Genomic DNA, 26332 nt, shown 5'->3' with positions numbered 1-26332 from the left:
GTAGGAGGGTGCATTTCCATCCTTGGAACCACGGCTGCTCCTATGGAGGCATTTAGCAAAAAGTGACTGGAGCAGATTCTGGACCCAGACAGCCCAGGTTCTCAGTGTCAGCTTTGCCACCTGCTCTGCCTGACAGCTGTAGGATCTTGAGTTAGTTACTCAACTATCCGGTCCTCACTTTCCTCATCTCTAAAATGAGCTGATGATAGTGTGTGCCTCTTGGTAGGCTGTCATGAACACTAAATGCACCATGTCTTTTAAGAAAGTTGGGTCATAGGGCTCCAGCTCAAAACTCTCCAGTGGCTTCCCAGGGCTCAGAAGCCAAGCCCTTGCCATGGCCCACAAGGTCCCAATGATCTCTTGCTCCCCCCACCCCCTCTCCAACCTCCTCTGAAGTCTCTTCTCTTGCTCCCTCCACTCCAGCCACACTGGCCTCCAAATTGCTCCTGAAACACACCTGGCAGTCTGCTGCCTCAGGACCTTTGTAGCCTGCATTCCTTCTGCCCAGAACACTCCCCTCCTGCCTCACCCAGCCAGCCCAGGCTGTTCCCTCTCCTCCTTGAAGCCCTCACTCAAGTGTCCAGGCAGTTGTTTTCTGCCACCATTGTGAAACTTGCAGCACTCCCCCACCCAGAGCTCCCGTTCCCCACCCTGCTGCATTTTTCTCTGCAACGATTGCCACGATCTGACACGTTTCTAATTTGTTTCCTTACTATGTCTCTTTAGGTAAGCTCCACAAAGGCAGATGTTTTTGTCTGTGTCGCCAGCACAGCCCAGGCACTTGTGAACTGTCCTGAATGTGAAGAGTAAAGCATTTGCTCTTCTCAACTAACATGAGAGGTGGGAGCACTTTTGAGTTCAGTTGTTATTGATTTCATAAGTATTACTAACCCCTTTACCATACATATGGATAAAGGGAGGCTCAGAGAAGTCAAGTGACTTACCTGAGGCCACACAGGTATTAACTAGTGCAGCTGAAACATAAACATATTTTTGGTTTTGCCTTCTAGTCTGACGTTCTTTTTTCTTGTCCTCTATTCGATTGTTTATAACTATAGACCATAAAGCAATTTTTTATATAAATCGTGTGGAGCCTCATATGGATGAACACTGTAAAGGGTGACTTTTAATATGTTTCCCTTCTCAGTGGTCTCACATCTTTATTGTGGGACATAAATATACCAGTGATGGGTCCCTTGAACATGTCTGAGAAAAGATTAATTGAAGGAAGTACGACTCCATGGTGAAGTAAGCAGTCTACCACCCACAGATTATTTGGTCTCCATCAGACTCTAATGCTACCCTGAGTATGCTGAAGAGACCCCTGTTTGGGGTATCTGCTAAGACATATCACCTCGGCATTTGGGAAAAGAATGACAGCTCATTCGTCAATGAGTCTAGAGATTTGCCTGCAGATGCTACAGTCTAAATGTATGGCTAGAACAAAAGCTATCAAGACTCATTAGTATTATAGACAATGGTGTGTTCAACGCTTTGACATTCAAACAGGCACATGGATGGATTCTGCCAGCTATTTTGAGGAATTATGCTTGGGCTTGCAGTACCAGCTTTGTTTATATTCTACTTAAAGTGAAGATCTAAGGATCCATGAAAGATTCCACTCTAGTTTCTGGTTTAGCCAAGGAATTCCCAAAAACCAGATGAAGATAGACAGTGGGACTGCTAGGTGACTTACATGAACTTTGTTGGAAGAGGAGGCGATACTGTTTGCAGCAGTGATGCCTTTAATTTTGCAAAGAATGGTGGTAAGATCTTGGTTTCGAGTAATATTTTCAAAACTGCAATGTAATTGCTTATCCTCCCCATGGAAGAGAGTAATTTCAATGTCTTTCTTGGAAATGTTGAAGTTATCATTTTCTTTCTGTGAAGAACAAAACGAAGACAAAGAAATCAGGGCACACGTGGAAACTCACACACGTAAGCACACCTTTCTGGTTACAAGGGCAGGAGAAATTCCCACCCGAGAATAAAGAAACATACTTGAATCTTTACTTCCAATTCTGTGTCTACTTCGGATTCTACCCGATACCCTGTAAATCTGGGGTCCTCAAGATACTGCAAGGTGCCACAATCCAAGTAGGTATCTTGTACTCTCAGCTTCACAGTGACATTCATACGCACTTTTGAACTCTTTAGATTGGGGGCTAAAAACCGGCAGTAAGTCTCCATGCAATATTCAGGGACCTGGGAGAGAAGAAAAGCACTTTAATAACTTCACTAAGGAGTCCCAGCTCTGTTCTCTAAGAGCTAAGTGACCTGGACAACTGAACTTCGTGGTGTTTCTGTTTCCACATCTGTAAAATGGGGGTAGCAATACTACCTACCTCACAGGATTCAATTAACCCTAAATTAGATTAAATGAGATAAGAGCTCATTAAATTAAATGAGGCTAAATGAAATGAGATTATAGACGCAGAAATGCTTAGAATAGTGCCTGGCACACAGTAAGCACTCAACACATGCTAGCTAATATTAATATCATTAGGGATAACGAAAGCAGTCAGAAGGTTATGCAATGGAAAAAGAAATGATGCAGAAGAGAAGTAGGCTAAAGAAGGGGAAGACTTTGGCCCAGAGGGTTTAGGTGTCCTTCAAGCCAGTCTGGCTGAGTACTAGGCGACCAGGGGAAGGGAAGAGAAGAGCCCTCCCTCAGCCAGGCCTGGCTCCTGAGCTTGCAGCTGAATCATTCCTTGTTGGGGAATCTCCTGCAAGGCTTTAGCAGAAGTCCCTAACCACAAGGACGAAAAGGCTTTTCGGGAGTCACAGAAAATGGGAGAAAACAAAAGTAAAAGGGACAATGTGTCCCCCATGAAATGAAGAGCATGAAAACTGGAAACGATGCAGAAAATGTGGCCCGATGAGTAGGTTTATTTAAAAATAACAACAACAGAAATACCTAGTCATTTTCAGGTGTACAGACAGGCAGAGAAAGCTGGTGGGTAAAAGGAGGTTGACAAATGTCTGAAAGAAGAAGAGCAATTAAAACTTGTGAAAGGCAATTTGTCAGGTGGGGAGAATGATTCCTCTTTTCTTTTTTCCTGTAATGTTGGAGTATAAAAACGAGGGGAGGAAGAGGCAGTAGGTCGGAAAATCTGATGCAAAGAGCTGAGATTTGGACAAGCACAACATTCCTTCCACCTTAGCACTGTTCCAAACTACAGCCTCGAATCTCCTGTTGACACTTCTGTCCATCAAGTGTCAATCGGATGAAAACCACTCTTCCCAACGCTCCGCCTCCTCAGCAGCCTTAACCCCTAGAGGCCTGGCTTTGTACTGAAGGTGCCTTCTAGAAAGATGACCAGAGACAGGATAACCCCAATCACATTATCCTCAGGACTCCACATTTCACACTAGGGACAAGCTCCCATGACCTGAAATGCCCTTTTTCTCTAGCTTCCGAGCGAGTTCTCAGCAGCCTCCGCCGGCCATCCTGTGTCCTTTCAATCCTGCTCCATGCTGCAGACAATCTTAATTTTGCCAGATTCCATCCGTGCTCTCTCCACGATGTCGCCCCACTCTCCCTTTATTGAGGACGCGAGGCTGTAAGGGTGACGTACAGGGAGGCCTCCTATATCTAGGCCTGCCCCACCCCGGTCCCAAGCAGGAACGAGGTCTGCGGCCACTCTTAGATGTGTCAGCCCTGGCAGGAAGTGGTCACACGGGTCCTCGGAGAGGCTACAGGGAGGCCTCCTATATCTAGGCCTGCCCCACCCCGGTCCCAAGCAGGAACGAGGTCTGCAGCCACTCTTAGATGTGTCAGCCCTGGCAGGAAGTGGTCACGCGGGTCCTCGGAGAGGCCGCTACCCTCATAACTCACATCAAGGAAAGGGGAAGAAAGAACAGGGAAGAACATTCAGGAAGAATGTCCAAGTGCACTTGGAGGAGGACCCAACAAGGATGCAAAGATAAGCTGATCATCTCTTGCTCTGCCATGGCGCGGCCTTCTAGACTCGGCCTGCTGGCAGCAGCCCCACGTTCTGCCAGGAGGGCCTGCTGTCGCCTCAGACACGCCTGGACATTCGCATGAGCAGCCTCATCAGTTCCCAGCCTTTCTCAGTTACTGCCTCTCCACACTGTCCTGGGCACCACTGCCAAAATAATAACCACAGAGTATGCCTAGACTCAGGCACTCTCTGCTCAGAGACCTTCAATAGCTCCCCACTGCCTCAGGGCTCCGTCTGACATCCTCTTACCCGGCCCGGGTGCAGCTTTTCAGCCATCCTTCTCACCCTTCTGACCCGTCCTCTAGATGTGAGTGACATTCCTATCACAGGTCGGTGGGAACCTGCCCTCTAACCCGAAATCACCTTTTTGCTTCTACCTGTCCAAATTCTACCCTTCCTGCTCCATGCTGCAGGCACTCTTAATTCCATCCATGTGTAATTTCTCTTTCACGTGGAGGCATGTGGTACCTTCTTGGACTCACAGTGTTTTTGAGCTAGAAGAGAACCAGAGGACCTACAATTTCACAACACCCTGTGCTGTCAACTTTCAATCCCAGTGTAGATTTGCCATCTCCATCAAGGCAATAGGATGTACTCATTTATCTTTTGTCTCTGCACCCAGAAATAGGTTTTCCCCACAGTAGCTGCTCAATAAACTCTACCTGACTTGAGAACAGCATTTGGGAAGGAGAGCAAGCCACTGACAAATTCAGGCAATTCCTCTGGTCGGAGGATCAACCTACACAAATCATTCAAGTGGATGTGTTGGCATCATGGGGACATGACCTGGAATCAGACACAATGTGAGGCTTGGAATGGCTCTGAAGTATGTCAGTAGGGGGACATGTATATGGCAAGGCTGTAAGGATGACATAACTAGGCTTGAGCCCACCCTGGTTCCAAGCAGGGACAAGGTCTGAGGCCATTCTTAGATCTGCCAGCCTTGGCAGGAAGTGGTCAGGAGGGGCCCCAGAGAGCCTGTTACCTTCACATCCCTCATCAAGGAAAGGGAGAAAGGGGAAGAGAGAATGGGGAAGAATGTTCAGGAAGAGCATAGAAGTGCACTCAGAGGCCTCAGCTTGTGTCTGAAATCCATTCACTCCCCTCTTAACTCCTGTTGTTGGAAGCTGCAATCTAGAGGCTCCCGAGAGAATCACAAGGCACCAGTGGGAGAACTGGGTCTTGGGTAGGGACCAGACTCTCCTACAGCTTCCACTGTGGGGAGATGAGAGGCAAGAGAAGGTAAGATCCGATGGGAGGGACCAAATTGGGTCAAGAAGACAACAGCAAGAGAAGGCAAGGCCTATGACAAGATGTCTGGGACTTCAGCAAGGCACCTGACCTCCCTGAAGCTCAGCTCTCCCTGTGCAAGAGGAACACCACTGCCTACTCTTCACAGAAACGCTGCTCTTCTTTACATCACACCTTAACCGTTCACGAACATTTTCACACAGATTCATAAGCACTGTCTCATTAAAGCGACATGCTGCAAATCACACATGGAGAAGATGGCAGGTCTTGTCACACCAAGTTCATTTCTCTTTCCTTGGTGCTGCAACTCGACACAAGTATAAGGTCTTATTATTTCTATTATAGCATAGATCGTGTATGTCATGCAACAGGTAAGAGTTTATAATAGCAGAGTCCTAGAAATTAAAAAAGTCCCCCAACGTAGTTTATTGTGATGAAAAGAAAATCATTCTTAAAAATACGTATTATGGGCCGGCCCGGTGGCGCACTGGAGAATGCGCCGCTTGGGAGTGTGGCGGCGCTCCCGCCGAGGGTTTGGATCCCATGTGGAGACCGGTTCCCGCTTACTGGCTGAGCGCGGGGCAGGCGCGACACCGAGGGTTGCGATCCCGTTACCGGTCAGTAAAAAAATACAAAAAAGGAAAAAAAAAAATACGTATTATTACAAAGCAGCTGAAGACTTACATTTCTGTTTTCTTTCAAGTCAGGTGAAATGATTAAGTTGTCGATTACATCAAAATTTCTACCCATTATGGTTATATTTTGACCACCACTGCAAGGGAAAAGAGCAACAATAAGGGTTTTACAGTAAACACATGGGCATTTTGCATTTATGAACAATACTATCAATTTATTTACATTTTATGTTAAATTCAGTTATGTTTGAGAGCAAATTAACTAATTTTAATTTCAAATGCAGGACAATTTTAGAAGTATTTTAAGGATACTGTCCACAAATTCATAGTTTTTAAGATGCATAAATATAAAAATTCAGGTCAGATCCTATTTTAATTCTAGGAAAATGCCTAAATTCTTTAATAGAATTTGAATTTTGTTGTGCCATATTGCCACATGTAATCAGATCATCAGCTGTACCTTGAAAAGCTTTCACTAAACAGAATTTCGTTCAATTGCTCTTTAATGTATATGAAGATCCTTCAAGCTAGCAATTTTCAAAATCAAACCCACAACCTACCAATTATATTTTATTTAGGGAGACAGACACACTTTGGACAAGGTAAAATTATAAATGACGTTAAAAGCACAAAGTCCTGTTTGGTAAACCATATAAATAACTGCTTCATTCTCTCTCTCCAAAACCAAGCTAAATGATTTCACGTATTCTCAGTGCATAATCAGATATGAGCAAAGCAGTTACTGGGTGTGAAATAAACAGCTGTCCACAGCTCTGCTGCCTTCCCACCCCCGTTCACATAGGTCACCAGACACTCATTCTAAAGGACAGAAGCCTGGGTATGTTAGGACCAATGGTCGGCCGAGCCTTGGATGGCAAGATCAGGAGGTGGGCAGGAGCAGGCCAATTTGTGTAGGGCAGAGAAGACCCTGTGCCCTGACTTGTGCAGCTGCAGAAAAGGACAGGGTAGGCTAGCCCCGTGCCAGCCTCTCGCCATTGCTAGAAAACCAAGCTGCAAAGCAGTTACTGGGTGTGAAATAAACAGCTGTCCACAGCTCTGCTGCCTTCCCACCCCCATTCACATAGGTCACCAGACACTCATTCTAAAGGACAGAAGCCTGGGTATGTTAGGACCAATGGTCGGCCGAGCCTTGGATGGCAAGACCAGGAGGTGGGCAGGAGCAGGCCAATTTGTGTAGGGCAGAGAAGACCCTGCGCCCTGACTTGTGCAGCTGCAGAAAAGGACAGGGTAGGCTAGCCCCGTGCCAGCCTCTCGCCATTGCTAGAAAACCAAGCCAAGTGTGCTCTGTTGATGGCCAGACTGCAGAGCCGCATTCTTGCTCAAAGTGCAGTGACCCAGGAGCAACCGAGATACATAGGCTCGAATGTCACAGGTGACAGGACAGTAAGGAGCCTCTTCCTCGATAGCAGAAGAGAACACTCAGAGCACACATCTGGGTAGGACTGTCTGGGAGCCTGGGCTGAGTCATTTGAACTCTCTGCATGCCTCAGTTCCTTCATCTACAAAGGGAAGACCCATAGTAGATCTCTTACATATGTTGTGAGGATGAACCTGGCCAGTAGATTAACATACCAGGCACATGGTGAGTGCTAGTATGACGGAATTAGGCCCAGAGCGGGCGAGTATCATGCGAGAGCCTTGATTTTGAATTTTCTTTATTCCACTGTTAGGGGCTGAATTGTGTCCCTGCAAAATTCCTATGTTGAAGACCAAACCCCCAGTAACTCAGAATGTGACTGTATTTGAAGACAGAGTCTTTAAGAAGTGATTACGATTAAATGAGGTCATTGGGTGGGTCCTAATCCGATATGACTGGTGTCCTTATTAGAAGAGGAGATTAGGACACAATCCTACACAGAGGAAAGACCATGTGAAGACACAGGGAGAAGACGGCCATCTACAAGCCAGCGAGAGAGGCCTCAGCAGAAACCAACCCTGCCAACACCTTGATTTCAGACTTCCAGCTTCCAGAACCGGGAGAAAATAAATTTCTGTTGTTTAAGCCACCAAGTCAGTGGTACTTTGTTATGATAGACCCAGCAAACTAATATAGCCATGTCTCACTTCCTCTTAAATATGAACATTAAAAGTGAATTTTTTTTTTTCTCCCCATCCTGCCCTCCCTTTTTAACAAAGTTTTGGGGCCGACCCCGTGGCTCACTGGGCTGAGTGCAGTGCTGGGAGCACCGCGGCCACGGGTTCGGATCCTGTATAGGGATGGCCGGTGGACTCACTGGCTGAGCATGGTGCGGGTGATACCAAGCCAAGGGTTGCGATCCCCTTACTGGTCACAAAAAAACCCCCCAAAAAACAAAGTTTTGACAATAGTTTTATCTAGAGAGTACTTTAAAAGTTAGCTTCATGATGTACTAAGTGAAGAAAATATCTTTAGGGTTATAATTCCAAAATCTAAATGTGAATTTAAATTCAACTGGAGAAAAAAAAAACTTTTTTAAAAAAGATGACCAGTAAGGGGATCTTAAGCCTTGACTTGGTGTTGTCAGCACCAGGCTCTCCCAAGTGAGCAAACCAGCCATCCCTATATAGGGATCCAAACCCTTGGCCTTCGTGTTATCAGCACCACACTCTCCCAAGTGAGTCAGAGGCTGGCCCTAAAAGAATTTTTTTAAATGTACTGGATCTGGAAGAGTTTATTTTGGAATTTCCACCTCTCACTTAGGGAGAATCTCTGAAAAGTTGATAATGCTTTTCATTTTGATAGCTCCCAATATTTCCCCCAAAGAATTCAAAATGGCTTACTTTAAAGGTAAAAGAATGACAGATATAAGAAAGAGAACTTTTATCATGAGCAGGAGTGACCCATAGTGAAGAGGGTTCTATATCTGTATCAGAGACCTAGGCTAGTTACTGTGATTGAACAAACATCTTAGCTGTGAGTTTCCTGGGAGCCACGGCTAAGAGGAAAACAGGATGTGCTCACAGCGTTCACTGTGAGAGAAACTCTGGGAGAAGAATTTAGGTATGACTATTATTTCTGTATTTATTTGTAAAACCCATAAAGGTTCATGCATATGACCCTTAACTACAATGAAAGAAAAATATTATGAATCTGGAAAGTACCTGATCCAGGTGGTAGCAGGAAATATAAGGGAACAATGTGGGAGAGCAATGTAGGACAAGGGTCCCACAGAAGAGCAGGTCCCACCATCGAACTGGATACACACATCCTTCATCTCTTTTCGGCTTGATGGAAGAGAGAATTTCATATGGGTGTCATTTAGCACACGGCTAACCTGTATCCTAGAAAGGGGTAGAAAAAGAACTCTTACATTACACGGACCTGTAGCACAGCTGGTCACCCAAGGTGACAGAGGAATTCCACTTGAGCCATGATACTTCATGAACTGTCAGAACAGTCGCAGGCAACTACTGATGAATGAGGGGCCACTTACCCAGTCTGGGTATTATCTGGGGCTGGGTTCCTCTTTCTTTTGTGCATTTTCATCTTTTTATTTGCATTTCCCTTAGAAGTGGGAAAGGAAGGAAATGTAACCATTGCCATTAAGAAGCCCTAATAGAAAGTGGAACATGAACTGGGTATTAAATTATATTAAGGAATTATGGTTAATTGTGTTGAGTATGCTAATGGCACAACTCTTATCTGTTAGACAGATATATGCTGAAGTATTTATGAGTGAAAATATAGCGTCTGGGATATGCTTTTAAGAAACTCCAGCCGCTACTCTTTTCCCAGATCCACCCCCCACCCCCACTACCAAAAGCAAACAAGATAGATACAATAAGATTGGAAAAACTGATAAATTTTGAAGCTAGGGATGGGTATAGAGAAGTTCATGACACTCATCTCTCTTGTGTATGTTTGAAAATTTCCATAATAAAAAAACTTAGGGCCGGCCCGGTGGGCCGCCGAGGGTTCGGATCCCACATACAGACTGGCAGCTCACTGGCTGAGCGAGGAGTGGGGGCAACACCGAGGGTTGCGATCCCGTTGCCGGTCCCGGTCCGGTACGGGTGCGACACTGAGGGTTGTGATCCGTTGCCGGTCACGAAAAAAGACAAAAAGACAAAAAAAAAAAAAAAAAAAAAAAACTTGAAAAAAAAAAAAAGAAGCTCCAGTCAAATACTGGGAGGTAAAACCCAACACCAGGCAGAGATGGGAATTGTGCTGTTCAAAGAGTGGAGAGCCTATGCCAGGAAGGAGCCCAGGGGCCTCAGAATCAACCTGCAATGGGACCACGCTGCCTCCTAAGTATCTTCCAGACTGGGAATTAACTGGGACTGTGCTGAGTGCTGCTGACATCCAGCAGAAGCTGGCCCTGGACGTCCCGAAGTCAAAGCAAAGCCTTCTACAACATTGCCTCTGCAACCTGCAGCTTCCTCTGTGGGTCAGGTCTATAATGACCGTCAAGAGCATAAATCATTAAGACTGGGTTGTGTTTAAATAATGCTCAGTATAATTATGCTACACAAGAATCTTACTACTTAAAGGATATGCGCATGATTATTAACTTGAATGCTATTATTATACCTTACAGTAAGGCAAATTCAAAAAACAGTTGAGTCAGTTTGTACTTATACTACCTTAGATGTACATTTTAAGGTTTACATTCAGAGCAAAGCTGTAGGAAATGCATCGTCAATGGCTGGTCATTAACATTCAAATCCATTTATAAATTTTGGAAGGAGAGAGGTGGAAAGGTAGGTCATTCCACTATCATTCTTGTATTTTTCTCTTGAAAATAACTGGGCATTTGAAAAATGCCATATTAAGAATATGGGATTATGGCATGCACGCAGGTATAGCATTAACTGACTATTATGTTGACTGCTCGTGAACTTGGGTTCACCACACAGATGTGGTTACTGAAATGCTACATGCAGCAAGGTCTCTTAGTCATTTAATTTAATAACTGCAGGATCTCAGGACACATTCGGAATTGAAATGAGAGCATAAAGAATCAGAAACAGGGTAATGCTCTGAAAAACGAATTATTTTCCAGTGAAGCTGGTTTTCTTGCAGTGAACACACAGGTGTCCAACTTCACAGATTTTGCTACACAAAATGAAAGGTTTTTGCTATAAGGTATTTAGCCAGGATAAACGGTACAAAAATACCGATGTCGCATAGATACAGCCTCTAATGTGTGCTCAATAATTCTGGTAAATAGCAGAACAGAGGAAAGCCACCAATGAGTCATTTTTTTCATCAGGATCATAGATATTCCAAATTTACTGCTATGAGGGAAAAGGGATGGCAGTGATGTGCAGCAAATGAATTAAAACAGAAAATTCAGTAAATAAGCACGGCTGATTAGAATGCTGTACAAATCTGTTTTAGCAGTTAAAAGCCAAAACATCACGCTTCAGCAGATTGTCTTAAATGCATTTCAGTGATGAGAATAAGCTCAGTATTATACTTCATGTAGACTGCAACACTTTTTACTTAACTCAAACCTATGAAAGTTAACAAACAGAAAACTCAAATTACCTGCTGTATTGTTATTATGACATCTTTTGCAGGGGGGATTGGGATACCAATATGCACAGGGACATCAGTGAGAAACTGAAATTTTTTTCTCAAAGTTTCATTGATAGGATGAGTGGGAGGGAGAGAAATCACAGGAGTAATAATGTCAAGTGTACATTAAGCAAATATTTATGTTGGGCTGTTTTGGTTTTTTTACTACTAATGTATGTACTGGTAATTTAATAATCTGAGATGGAAAGCAAACCAGTAAAGAGAAGAAGGCTACAGAGAATAAAATTTCTACATGAAACTGATCCAAAAGTTTCTTTTTTCAACTTTGGGTAGCACACTGGAAGAAATGTTCCATAAATTCTCCATCAAATTCAGAGGTGCTCGACTATTATTCTAAGTGCATTGCCTTAAAAATGATGTTTGCTACTCTAATGCACAACTTTGGGTAGCACACTGGAAGAAATGTTCCATAAATTCTCCATCAAATTCAGAGGTGCTTGACTATTATTCTAAGTGCATTGCCTTAAAAATGATGTTTGCTACTCTAATGCGAACTTGATTTTGTTAACAAAAATGAATCAAGGCCCCAAACAGGCACCATCTTTAAATTATTGATTACTGAGATTTTTGGAGGGGGGTAATGCAGGACAGATTCTCTCACAATGAACTTGAAATCTGTTGTTAAAATGATTTTACTTATTAGAATTATATTATATCAAATACTCAGACTATTGGCCCATTTTGGTGCATGGAAAAAATTTGATTCTATAAAGGTTATAATCACATGGGTACTCCTTTGGCATAGGTTTTAGCTTTACATTACCAAGGATAAATCACTAGTATTTCAACTCACACATCCTCATTACAAGTACTGGTTCCTTTCAGGATCATTGTGATGTTCGATGCCCGGGTAAAGTTTGCTCCTGTAACTATCACGTTACTTTTCCCTAAGGTCGATACTTTCTGTGGCTCAATGGACTTAATGTAGAAGACCTATTGGAAATAAAAGATTAAAACACGAGATCAAAGCTAAGAAATGGCATCGTTCCAAAGAATCTGTTTATGTGCTGCAGTTCGAAGAAATCGCTGGGAAATTACAACATTTTGCAAACACAAGCAGACAGTGTTTAATGAAATCAATGAATTCAAGGAAGAGTGCTGAAGACTCATGTCTCTCAACATGTGACAGCATGAGGTCAAACCAATTAGTCTTTGTCTCACAAGCCAGTCGAAAATACAGTTGAAGAGTCTGACATTCTGTCTGAAGACGGAGATATCACTAGAGTTTTGCAAAGGCTCACTGCCTTAAAGCCTCTGGAGGCTCACAATATAAGCAAAATGAAGAAAAAGAAAAGGAATCCACTGACTGCAGGCCAATGGCAGATTCATCATTAAGTTGAAATAAATGTCATTCCAGATAAATTTAATTCTCGAGAAAGCAGTTCGTATTTTTTGTTTATTTCAGTTAGGCTGTTTGAATCGAGGAGTATACTGCATGGGGGAAAAAAAACCAACCCCCAAAATCAATCAACCCACTTCAGTCACCTAATATCAAGTGGTGAGATGCCTGAAAACATTATGGCCAACTGTTTCTACTAAACGGTTGGCAGATATCATGATGTCTTCCTTGCTACCCAGTTACAGGCTTTATCAGGCCCACAGTCACCCACATATAGCTTGGAGTCACCTGATAGCTAACCTTGTAGCATGTAGGCATATGCCACCTTACTTCTCTACTTTCAATGTCTAATCAAATTCCCTCTTTAAAAAAAAATTTAAAAAGGCAGCCCTTTATTTGATGAATTTGATGGCAAGAGTCATTCTCCCTCTTCAAGACAAAACAATCCTAATTTCTTTCACTTTTCTTCTACAAATATTACCAGCTATCATTTTGATCATTGTATTGTTCTTTTGTAGACCGTTTCCAGCAAATCTGCATTTTTCTGCAATACAGTGACCAAGACAGGACACAAGATTCTAAGATTCTGGATATAAAGTACAGCAGATCTTTAGTATGAGTGAACTTTATATTCACAATTTTGATACTTAAAATTGGCCCCAGGGCCTAGAGATGCTTAATCATGTGACATTTGGCTAAAGCATAAATGCTGAGTGCATCCACTTGGAGGATAAAGCCCAAGAGGAAGATGCTGAGCCATGGAGAGAGCTTTCGTGATGTCCAACACCTGCCTCACACCTGCTCCTGGAAGTAACCGAGTACTCTCTGCTCCTTTGTGTGTGTAACACTCATCAGGACGGCTTGCTGGGCTGCTGGGGCTGCCCATCCTGCTGAAACGGACACGCTGCCACTGTGCTCTTTGGCACACACAGTTGCTGTATGGTACAGCAGTCACCATCACGCATTATCACTACGGGTGGGTTTTGCAGATTGAGGTAAACTCATCGTTAATGTCATCACAGCAATGATGTAACGTGACAGAGAATTGATTTGGGGGACAGAATTTATTTTAAGAACTTTGTAAGGGACTTTAGCCCCATATTTATAGAATCATTGAGGGCCTGAAAGGGTTACTGTAGTTACTCTATTATCCTTGGCTGCATTTTAGGGGGAAATTATCTGCTAGAGTGGTACTTGCAATGCAGGGATTAGCAAAGACTTCAAGATAAATCCATTGCAAATGTCAAGTGTGTGTTGTACAGCAAAAGGCTTACTCTTTGCTCTTACACTGGGACAGCTAAGTGAACAAGCATTTATTGAGCACCTACAGGGTCCTTAGGACAGGACTGGATGTTGTGGGGGACACGTGATCCATGTGTGCACTACATCAGGAGTTGGCAAACTACAGCCAGAACGTCAAATCCTGCCCACTACCTGTTTTGTATGGCCCATGAAAAAAATGTCAAAAGAAGAAGAATATTCATGACATATGAAAACACATGAAATTCAAATTTCAGTGTCCATAAATATTCGTTTGTGTAGTATCTCTGGCTGCTTTTGCACTACAGCGGCAGACTTGAGTAGCTGCAACAGAGACCATACGGCCAGCAAAGCCTAAAATATTTACTGTCTGGCTCTTTGTAGAAAAAAATTTGCCAACCCCTGCTCTACAGGAGTTCACTGTCTTCTTAGAAGGCAAGACAGAACTTTCTTTTTTATGTAAACTTCAATGCAGACTGCATTTACATCCAAGTCAACTATGATTCCCAGGTTTCTTTCCTTTCCATATAAGTCCTTCCTACTTCTAATATTTATACTGTTGATGTCTGCTCAAGCAAAATTTTCAAACATGTCAAGTAAATGCTACTTCTCTATTCTCTGTAGAGGATAAAGAAAGCCTTATAACTAATGTAAAAAAAGATTTTTTTTTCCTTTTTGTCTTTTTTTGTGACCGGTAACGGGATCGCAACCCTCGGTGTTGCACCCGCACCGCGCTCAACCAGTGAGCGGACCGGTCTCTATATGGGATCCGAACCCTTGGCGGGAGCGCCGCCGCACTCCCAAGCACCGCACTCTACTGAGTGCGCCACCGAGCTGGCCCTAAAAAAGATTTTTTAAGGGAGTTGTATATTGCTCCTTAACACCATCATAGGACCTGCCACGGTGTCTCATTAACTTCTTATTTCCCCCTGAATAGAGATAGCCTTGCTACTTCAAAAGGATTTCATTTAAAAATCTTATTGTTTAGGGAAGTTTCCATTGGCCATCTAGGATGGAATCCAGCCCTGGCCTATCTTGTGAAAGCAGATGCTTCCAGTCTGCTTCCAAAGAGGGTTAATCAGTTGTCCTTCGTTTGCTGGGAGAACCTCTCCTGATCTTAATAACTGGGTTAAAGAGCTACCAAGAGGTCCTGCTTAAATAAACAGTGCAGGTACACAAGATAATATGAAGAAAAAAAAATAGGGCAGCTATATAGCTGTACTTTTATGGTTGCAAAAATTCTTAGAAATATATTTTTCTATTTTTTCTGACAAAAATTTTTAAAAATCCAGTATGGACAAAAAATCAAAGAACAATCTCCCCACAGATGTTCCACACAGTCAATATTGTAGATCTATTTATGTCTTCTAATCAAGAGTTAATTCACGACCTGACCTGAAGCACCTGGCCCCACAAGCTCACACCTAGAGGGGGTTAATTTAAAAGCATCATCAAACTTGACACAAAGAAAAAATTTTTTACAGGCCTACAGTGAGATTCCTCCCTCACCCTATGTCCAAGAATTTCCATGTATCAGATCAAAATACTATTGACTGTAATCATCACAGCCCTAGTTGTTCAGCAATTAATTTCAGAACAGTCTACTTCTTGTCAGCTACATTTTAAAAACTTAAGAGTTATTTTTAAATGACTACACAATTTAAAACTATTTAAAAAAATACTATAAGCTCTGGTCTCTCACGAATTTAAATCACTCCCTAGTTTGTATAAGAAAGCACATTAGAAACTGGTTAATTACCTGATTTATAGAATACCCAATTATTATTATTGTTATTTTTTAAAAAGTCATTATAAGACATTGGAAATAGCACAACCACTAAGAAATAGTTATCTTTGAAAAGGTCTAAGAGGATTATATTATTATTGTTATTTTTTAAAAAGTCATTATAAGACATTGGAAATAGCACAACCACTAAGAAATAGTTATCTTTGAAAAGGTCTCCTGACAGTGAGAGTACCTTTAGTGAAGTCTGACGTCAACACAATTCAAATTACCATGACATTAATGGAGAAAATACTGCTATGATTGAAAAGAACATTGGAAAGAGGTGCATTAGGAAGGCTCAGTGTATTAAGACCAAATTGTGCTCTATTAATCTGTTACAAAAAATCTGAATATAGCAAAGCTGTCTATAGACCTGGACCTGAATCAACATTCAGTAAAATGTCTCTCAGATTTTCACTCATGAAATAGTTCAAACAGGACCAGATAAAAAGTCACACGGATTCAAAATCAGCTGGAAATCTGAAACCAAAGGACATTAGAGAGATGAAAGGTAGCACGACTAATTAAAGGAAAGTGTCCTGTAGGGCCCTACAGGGGTGAGTATTTGGTTCAGAATTATTTAACATCTTTATTAATGACTGAGAAGAGGATGGAAGTAATATATTAATGAAATGTATAAGTTGAGAAGAGTGGTAACCAGCAGTGGTGCTGGGGAAGTGGAAAAGGGGTGATATGTGGAAAGGAAATAGCAAAATACAATGCCACCAAAGAAAAATCAGAGAGTTAAATGGAAAAAATTGCTATCCGTTTGATGCTCAGCCCCCCGGAGCAAATGACCCCTCCTGGGGGCCCTTGTGCAGTCCCCAGGGAACTTGAGATGTAGCTTCCAGTTGGTCCTGGGAGCTATCAATAGTTAGCAATGCCTCCTGACACAGACCTGGAGACTTCCTGGGAGAAGTTGAGAGACTAATGCCCCGTGCTAAGAGATCAAGACTCAATTCTCTGACCAGGGGACTCTAACGTGAGGCTGACATGGTCCAGGGTGGGGCTGCCAAGGCCACCTGCTAAAGGTGCTACTCTTGGCCATTGAACCTTTGTGGCTCCTCAGAGCTGGGCTGGGTGACCAGAACTTCATGACCAGGGAGGGCAGCTCTTCTCCCACAGTTGAGGCCCCCGCTTCCAACTTAAACCCAGACACTTAAATCCACCTCTCTGCTGAGTTTCAACTTTAGCCGGAGATTCTTGCTGCTTCACTCTCCAAAAGGGCTCACAGTTCCCCTATCTCAAGCCTCTCTTCTGCTCCCCCTGTCTTGGAGAAGATGCTAAGCCTTGCCCAGGTCTAGCTCCTTCCCTCTGACCACACCCCAACATATTCCTTTCCTCCTGTGTCTTCACGTCAATAAACCCCTCACAGCATGGCCAGGCTGGAGGTCTTAGTCCCACCCCACATCTGTGGCACAGACAGGGCAGACTTTGGTAACCTAATGCCAAGAGAAGCCAATATTAGTTTCCTCCCTGCCAGACTGACTTTTATCATCAGTACTGCATGGTATAACACTTGTTTATATTCAATTTAGGTCATACAATGTAGGGTAGTGGTTAAAACTGGGAACTTTTGAGTCAGACTGCCTGAATTCAGATCTCTTATGTACCATTTTACTACCTACTTATTCTCTCTAAGCCACAACTTCCTTGTCTATAAAATGGGGAAAATAGGTCCATTGCAAGGCTTATAAAAAGAGATACTCTGAGCTCAGGACATGGCATAGGCTCAACAATCATTATCCACCACTTTTGGATTTAGTAGATCCCTACATTCTTTTATCCTTTTCTGCTGTGCACATTCAACTAAAAAGAGATACTCTGAGCTCAGGACATGGCATAGGCTCAACAATCATTATCCACCACTTTGGGATTTAGTAGATCCCTACATTCTTTTATCCTTTTCTGCTGTGCACATTCAAATGCTTCATGAAACTGAATCTTACTTCCTCCAAAATATTATTAAGTTCTACAACATAAGCTCCACGAAGGCACACAGTTTTGCCTGCCTGTCTAGCACATAGTAGTTGCTCAACAAACACATTTTGAGTGAATGAATACATGAATTTTTTTTTTGAATCAATAGAATGAAAATAGCATAAACAGTTCATTAAACTTTTTCTCTGATTGAAAGTGCATTCCAGTTCCTAGCACAGTACCAGGCCCATAGAAGCTACTCAGAAAGGTATATGAGAAATTTAATTTCACTTTGGAAGGCAAGGTCCCTGAAAGAGTCCATTTGGATTGTCTGTGAGAAATTAAAACACACACTCAAAAGTGATGGAGGATGAGGAGGTACAAAGAAGAGAGAGAAAGAAGAACACTTTGTAAATTCCTCAGGAGCAAGAGACATGGCTCTGGAGAGTTTATTTCTGTCCTACAGCAATAAGCATATTCTGGAGAATAACAAAAATTAGAACAACATCACATCATAGATCTTCACAACCTTTCCTTGAAAGCACAAAAGAGAGGCCAGCTGTCTCTGGTCTCAGCAGGTGAAGGCACCAGATGTAAGATTGCTAAGAAATGGAAGTTGAAGTGTTTAGGGCAGGGCCACAGGGCCAACGGTGCCTGACATGGTTTCATCTACTAAATATGCAGAGAGAAAGAGACAAAGAGACAGACAGACACACTGGCCTTGATAGCTGAAAATACTCCTTTTCCAAGGTCAAACATAAGCTTTTGAGCTCATTTCCATATTTTGGTCTTGCTTCTCCTTAATGCAGTCTCCCTGGTAAATGATAGCACATGCTCTGGGTCAGGGAATAAGACGGGTCTTAGGGTCATAAAGCAGTTGGGATTGAATGAGGAACCCTGCCTCATAAGTACCACATCCTTGGATAAACAAATTCATACATTAAAGAAAATAAAACGTCTTGAATGGCATTCCATTGCCATTGAAGAACAAAGTCAAAACTCCCATGTAATGCCCTACATGCAGGCTCCAGGATCATAACCTTGTGTGCTATCATTTCCTGCAAATGGAATTACTTAGGGTTTCTGGAATGGGTGTCCTGGAATTTTCCAGTTCCCCACCACACTTTTGCTTATGCCAGTTCCTCTGTAACAAAGTCAAAACTCCCATGTAATGCCCTACATGCAGGCTCCAGGATCATAACCTTGTGTGTTATCATTTCCTGCAAATGGAATTACTTAGGGTTTCTGGAATGGTTGTCCTGGAATTTTCCAGTTCCCCACCACACTTTTGCTTATGCCAGTTCCTCTGTTTAGAATACCTGCTCCTTCGTCTCCATGTGTCTATATGCTGCTCATCCCTTAAAGGTGGGCTGAAATGCCATCTCCATCAATCAATCCATCCATCCATCAAAGACTTAAGCAACCACACTGATTAAGTGTTTTTAACTGCCAGACACTGGGCTTAAACAAACAGGAAGAATTAAGACAGGGCCCCAGGGAGGTTCTCTGGGTTTGTAAACCTTCTGGTACTTCCATCATGTTAACGTTTTTCATCTTATATCCTTACGGATGTACTCATGAATAAGATTCTTAACACTGATGGACAGAGATGTGCCTGATTCACTTGTGTCCTCCTCATGGCATCCATGGAGCTCAGTATAACAACATCTACTAGGTGCTGCATAAATACGTGTAGGAAGAACCAACCCAAGCTCAGGATCACAAAGCCTAGGACTGTGCCACCCTAGTCGTAGTGGCTGGCACATCGGAAGCACTCAGTGCATTGTGATGTGGGAAGATGCGTGAAGGGAAAGCTCTCAGTTGCTTCTGCTAGGAAAAGGGTTGCAGAGACATTGAGTGCTTTGTTCAACACGAGGACCCAAAGTGGAAACCAGAATGTCATACATTCTACATAATGAAAGACGCAGAGTTTCAGAGAGCATGAGAAATCCCTCCTGTGACAAATAGCACTCCCGTCCTTATCAACCAAACTTAAGATTCTGTTCTTAGTCACATATTTAAAGAAAACATTTCAGTATCAACAAAATGTCATTCTCCAAACTCAGAAGGGCAGTCCACAGAGATGCACTGAAGACAGATCTGGGCTTTTGTTTATTTTCAGCCTCCCTTCTTCTCTCTTGGTGACCTCAGTTCTTTTAACCACACAGTGTCAGAGTTCAAAAGGCACAGGAAGACACAATACATACAGGAAACCAGGACACAGTGACTTTATTATTTCTTTTTGTTGAAATAAAAGAAGTTTGAAAAGCCACTGCCTGAACCACCTGCTATAGATTGGATGCTCCTCCCAGCCTTGTTGAGGCTTACTCCCCACTGTAACTGCTGAGGGTGGGAAATCCCACTATGGTAATCGAAAGGTGGGCCAATGAAGAGGTGATTAGATTCTGAGGAGCGTGCTGTAGTGAATGGATTACTAATGGCCGTCTGGGGCATGGTTCTGAGGGTTTCAAAAAGGAGAGTGCATGAGGAATTCTCTCTGCTTCCACCATCTTGCAATGTGAGGGGTCACTGCTGTCACCACCAGATGGGTTCCTTGGACTGGGGATTTCCCAGCCTCAGAAACTGTAAGCAAAAAATTTTGCTTTATTGATAAAATACCCAGTTCCATATATTTTGTTATAAGCAACAGGAATGGACTAATAAAGAAAATTGGTACTAGAGAAGTGAGTGTTGCTTATCACAGATACTTGAAAATGTGGAAGTGGCTTTGGAACTGGATAATGGGCAAAGGCTGGAAGAATTTGAAGGAATAGTTTAGAAAAAGCCTAGATGCTAGTGAAAGCTTAGAAGACAATAAAACCAGGGAAAGTTTGGAATGTTTTACAAACTGGTTAAATGGTGGTGACCAGAATGCTTATGGAAATATGGGCTGTGAGAACCATTCTAAGGAGGTCTCAGATGTAAATGAGAAGAGACTTATTGGAAACTGGAGCAAAGATCACCCAGGCTATGAAGTGGCAAAGAACTTGGCTGCATTATGTCCATGCCCTAGGACTTTGTGGAAAGTGGGACTGAAGAGCTGTGAACCAGGATGTTTGGTGGAAGAAATGTCTAAGCAGTTAAGCATTAAGAAAGATGCATGGTTACTTGCAATAGCCTATGCTGCGTTCTGGAAGAAAAGGCATGACGTAAAGCCAGAATGTATAATTAAAAGGGAAGCAGAGCATAAAGATTTGGAAAATTTGCAGCCTGGCCATGTGGTAGAGAAGCAGAAAGCATTTTCAGAAGAACAATGCAATGGTGCCAAGAAAACTAGTACAAAGAAAAGGGATTATTAAGAGAAGAGGGGAAAGGCCCTGAAGACATTGCAGAAGCCTCTAGGGCCAACTCTTCCATTTCAGGCCCAAAGGCCTGGGGAGACAAAACGGTCTTGAGGAACAGGCCTGAGGTGCCCTACACAGGCTTGGGCTCGCTGCCCAGGGCCACCTCAGGATGCTGCTCCCTGCACCCCTGCTGCTCCAGCCTTGGCTAAATTAGCCCCAGGCATGGCTAGACCCACAGCTTTGGAAAGTACAAGCCTGAAGTCTTGGTAGCATACACGTGGTGTTATGTTTGGTGTTAAGTTTGCAGGCTCGCAGAATGGCTTGGGAGCCTCCACCCCCATTTCAAAGGATGTATGGAAAAGCCTGGGGCCCAGGAAGAGATCTGTCACAGGGGCAAAGTCACCACAGACAGCCTTTGCTAGAAACGTGGGGTTAGATTTGCAGCAGAGAAACCCCATCAGCACCATGCCTAGTAGAGCTGTGACAGCAGGACTGCCATGGAGAACCCAGAATTGTGGAGCTACCAGTGTACAATGCCAGCCTGGAAGAGCAGAAGCATGGCCTCAGACCAGGAAAGTCACAGGAGTGGAGCTACCCAAGGACTTGGGGATCCAATACCTGCACTAGTGTGCAGAGGACGTCGAACATGGAGTCAAGGTACATGATTCACCAGCTTTGATATTTAATGCCTGCCCTGCTGGGTCTTGGACTTGTTTGGGACCTGTTACACCTTTCTTGGGGCCTATTTCTCCCTTTTTGAATGAGAATATGTTCCCTATGTTTGCCTTACCATTGTATCTTGGAAGTAGATAACTTGTTTTGAATACACGGATGGGACTTTGAGCCTTGGACTTTTGAGTTGCAACAAGTTAAGACTTTGGGGGATAAAATGAAGGTATTTGTGTGTGAAAAGGACATGAGTTTGGGGGTCATGGGTGGAAAGCTGTAGACTGGATGCCCCTCAAACCTCATTGAGGCTTACTCCCCACTATAACTGTTGAGAGTGGGAAATCCCATTATGGTAATTGGAAGGTGGGCCGATGAAGAGGTGTTTAGATTCTGAGGACCATGTCATAGTGAATGGATTACTAATGGTGGCCAGGAGCGTGGTTCTGAGGGTTTTAAAAAGGAGAGTACATGAGGAACTCTCTCTGTTTCCATCTTCTTGCAATGTGAGAGGTCACTGCTGCCACCACCAGATGGGTTCCTTGGACTGGGGATTTCCCAGCCTCAGAAACTGTAAGCAATAAATTTTGTTTTCTTTATAAATTACCAAGTTCCATATTTTCTTTACAAGCAACAGAAATGGACTAATACACCACAACTCAATAATAAAAAGGAACAAGTTATTGATACATGAAAGAACTTGGATGAATTTCCAGAAAATAATGTTGAGTTAAAAAAACCAGTTACCTTTGGATACATCTGGATGATTCCATTCATATAAAATTATTGAAATGACAAAATTATAGAAATGAGGAACAGAGTAGTGGTTGCCAGGTGTCAGAGATGGGGAGTGGGACAGAGGAGGGGAGTGGGTTTGGCTGAAGAGGGCAACCCGGGAGGCTTGTGCTGATAAAGCAGCTCTGCATCTTGCCTGTGGTCAACGTCGATATCCTGGTTGTGACACTGTGCTATAGTTTTGCAAGGTGTTACTTTTGGAGGAAGCTAGGTAAAAGATATACGCGACTACTTCACAAAGTTCATGGAAAAATGGAATTAAAAGAGTATATGAATCTTTCCGTGAACTTTTGAAGACTCCTTGTATGTATTATTTTCTTACAACTACATGTGAATCTACAATTATCTCAAAATTTCCAAAACAATCTTGAAAAAGAAAAAAGTTGGATTCACACTTCCTTGTTTCAAAATTAACTGCAAAGCAAAAGTGATCAAACAGTGTGGTACTCACATTAAGACAGTCATCCTGACCAATGGAACAGAAAGTGCACCCAGAAATAAGCCCTCGCATATACGGTCAAATGATTTTCAGCAAGGGTGCCAAGACTATTCAATGAAGAAGGGGCAGTCTTTTCAACAAATGGTGCTGTGAAAGCTGGATCACCACATGCAAAAGAATGAAGTTGGACCTATACCTTACACCATACACAAAAATTAACTCAGAATAGATTAAAGACCTAAACATAAGAACTAAAACTATAAAATATGGGATTGAAAACATGGGATTTGAAAGTCTTCATGATATTGGATTTGGCAATGATTCCTTGGAGCTGACACCAAAAGCACAGGCAATAAAAGAAAAAAATAGGTTAACTGGGCTTCACTAAAATTAAAAAACTTCTGTGCATCAAAGGACACAATCAATGGAGTGAAAAAAGGCAACCTATGAAATGGGAGAAAACATTTGCAAGTGATATATCTGATAATGAGTTGATATCCAGAATATATGAAGAACTGCTACAATTCAACAACAAAAACCAAACAACCCGATTAAAAAATGGGCAAAGGACTTGAATAGATTTTTTTTCAAAGAAGACACACAAATGGCCAGCAAGCACATGAAAAGATGCTCAACATCACTAATCATTAGGGAAATGTGAATCAAAACCACAATGAGATACCACCTTACACCCATTACGATGGTTACTACTAAAAAAAAAAAACACAAGAGAAAATAACAAGTGTTGGTGAGGATGTGGAGAAGCTGGAACCCTGTGCACTGCTGGTGGGAGTGTAAAATGGTACAGCAGCTACGGGAAACAGTATGATGGCTCCCCACAAAATTAAAAATGGAATTAGCATATGACCCAGCAATTCTACTTCTGGGTATATACCCAAAAGAAGTGAAAGCAGAGTCTCGAAGAAATAGTTGTACACCCGTGTTCATAGCAGCATTGTCCACAATAGCTAAAATGTGAAAGCAACCCGAGTGTCCATCGACGGATGAGTGGGTAAACAAAATGTGGCAAATACATACACTGGGATATTATTCAACCTTAAAAAGGAAGGGAATTCTGACCTTCATCATGGCTGAACCTTAAGGACGTTATGTTAAGTGAAATAAGCAAGTCACAAAAAGACAAATACTGTATAACTTCACTTATCTTAAGTACCTAGAGTAGTCAAATTCACACAAACAGAAAATAGAACGGTGATTGCCAGGAATTCAAGGTAAAGAGAAATGAAGAGTTATTATTTGATGGCTACAGAGTTTCATTTTGCAAGATGAAAAGGGTTCTGGAGATTGGTTGCATAACAATGTGAATGTACTTAATTAACACTACTGAACTGTATACTTAAATATAGTAAAGATGGTAAATTTTGTTATGTGTATTTTACCAAAATTAAAAAAAAAAACCCAAAACTGAAACAACGACAGAGTTTGATTTAAAAAAGTCAGTGTCTCCTTGATCCAGGTTCCTGTCTCTATGTCTTAGTTTAATGAACCAATGGGAAGAGAAAAGTAGCCCATCATTTAATAAAACCTCAAAGACTCTTCAAGTCTGTAGATACTGGCACACCAAGCTTTTCTAATGCCTTTAATTAACTTCATAATCCATTTTGATTCACATTCCCTCAGACTGTTACTTAATTCACCTAAAGTTACTGTCAACTTTTCAGTAATGATTAAAAATGTGCTGCTTATTTATATTGGCACTTGACCTTAAGTAGCAACAAATGGATAAGTCAAAACCACAGATGAGTCATGAAACAGAAAACTGAGCCTTTTTAAAAAAATGTTGTTTTTAATTTGTCTGCTCTCAATAGACCCCAAGGTTAATGAGAGCAGAAACTTGTCCTCTTTCTGTTTGTTTTTCACCCCACACCTTAGATGCTCAATGAACTCTTGTTGACTGAGTGAAGCCAGTACTTAGTTACGCTCTAAGCACAGACGCTTATGTTCTGCCTGCAAATGTCTTTTTCTTTTTTGGCAGCTGGCCAGTACAGGGATCCAAACCCTTGCCCTTGGTGCTTTAACCAACACCACGCTCTAACCAACTGAGCTAACCGGACAGCCCACATCCCTTTTTTTCAAACCTGATAGACATGTTGTGCTTGATGATTTACTATGAAGAAAATAAGATAAATTTCTAAGGAAATTTCATAGAAAAATAATCATTTTTCAGAAGGGGAGAGAAATACACACTCTATAACAGTTCTTCGTTCTAACTCCGTTAACTACTGGTTAGCTGTCTCCACACAGTAAAGGAAAATGCTGTAATCGAGGTCAGTTCGCATACTTTGCACAGACCCCATGCACACACATAATCCCCAGAAATGCAATCACAGTATGTGGTTGGGATTGAAATCCCCTCAGGCTGTATGCTACACTTCCTTCTAACTCTCCCTAGTGAGCCACAAAGTCACCTTTAAAATTTTACTCCTACCAGAACAACATCATTTTTCATAATTACGGAGTTTTAATTTCTTTTATGTGAGTGCGCAGCCTTTGATGCATTGAGCCAATTAAGTGAAACTTGGTTAAAAACCAAAGATAAAAAAGGGAATTTTGGTAGAGAGTAAAATAGGGAATTTTTTAAAGGAACTCAAAGTAGTAGGTAGGAGTTGTTGTCATTGTCATTGAAAGAGGGGTTTTTCCATTATCGACTCAAAAAGTCTGACCTGTAAACCCTGGTTGGTTCTTTTACTCTTATTCTCCGTGAATCTTCCTCCTCCTGGTGTTCTGGATGATTTCTCAACAGCAACTTGACATTGTTCCTGAAATGGAGAACATCTCTTCAACATCTGAATGGGTGGGAATTTCAAAGTGTGAAACAAACACAAAAGATGGGGTACGAGCAGGTGGTCACAAACATTTATTTTTGGTTAAACCTTGTAGTACCAAAAAAATGTCACTTTACCTGGTTTCTCTCGTAATCAGAAGGGTCACAAGTTGTGAAGGGGTGGATGCACTTTCTTCTGCTCTTACACCACGCACAGCCAGTTCCAACACACACTGGGCATCTGGCAACATAGAAAACCAACTTAATTCCTACAGTTTTAGGAAAATGTTTATACCCTAGAATTTCCCTCTGTGATGCAGCATGCAAACATTTTAGAAAAGAAAAAATAAATCTCTGGACAGACTGGGATGAACCAGGGGGAGAGAGGACAGTTCTTTGAGGCTGGGCATAAAGTGCCCGGTTTTGGGAAGCCCTCAGGGTGGATGGACCTGAATCACACCTGCAGGGCTGTTGCCATGGACACCTGAAGCTGGGGTCACCTGCTGGTCTGCAGATAACAGGAACCCATTGACTCAGTTTCTGCATCCAGTTCTGCTATTTGTCTACCCTCAGTTAAGTACCCCTGGAGACTGATCTCTCTTCTGTCGCCCCCCTTCTGCTCCCAGACCAGCAAGGCCTCACCACTGGTGCAGCCACACTGCCTA

The 26332-nt window shown here is 42.4% G+C and overlaps 1 protein-coding gene across 1 annotated transcript in view; it reads right to left on the bottom strand.

Moving 5' to 3' along the window:
* The window catches only part of PLXNC1 (plexin C1), a gene marked incomplete at its 5' end in the record, with an annotated part of 144234 nt that overhangs the window by 51990 nt on the left and 65912 nt on the right, over positions 1-26332 (bottom strand). The window contains 7 exons of the mRNA XM_008576575.1: positions 1697-1882; positions 2002-2205; positions 5901-5988; positions 8954-9133; positions 12187-12326; positions 25567-25662; positions 25806-25908. Of these exons, the coding sequence (XP_008574797.1) occupies positions 1697-1882; positions 2002-2205; positions 5901-5988; positions 8954-9133; positions 12187-12326; positions 25567-25662; positions 25806-25908 (997 nt within the window). The remainder of the gene's footprint in view (positions 1-1696; positions 1883-2001; positions 2206-5900; positions 5989-8953; positions 9134-12186; positions 12327-25566; positions 25663-25805; positions 25909-26332) is intronic.

The sequence above is a fragment of the Galeopterus variegatus genome, unplaced genomic scaffold (genome assembly GCF_000696425.1).
Source record: "Galeopterus variegatus unplaced genomic scaffold, G_variegatus-3.0.2 Scaffold1368, whole genome shotgun sequence".
Classification (NCBI taxonomy): domain Eukaryota; kingdom Metazoa; phylum Chordata; class Mammalia; order Dermoptera; family Cynocephalidae; genus Galeopterus; species Galeopterus variegatus.
Note: the sequence above shows the minus strand (reverse complement) of the source record. Positions and strands in the feature narration are given on the sequence as shown.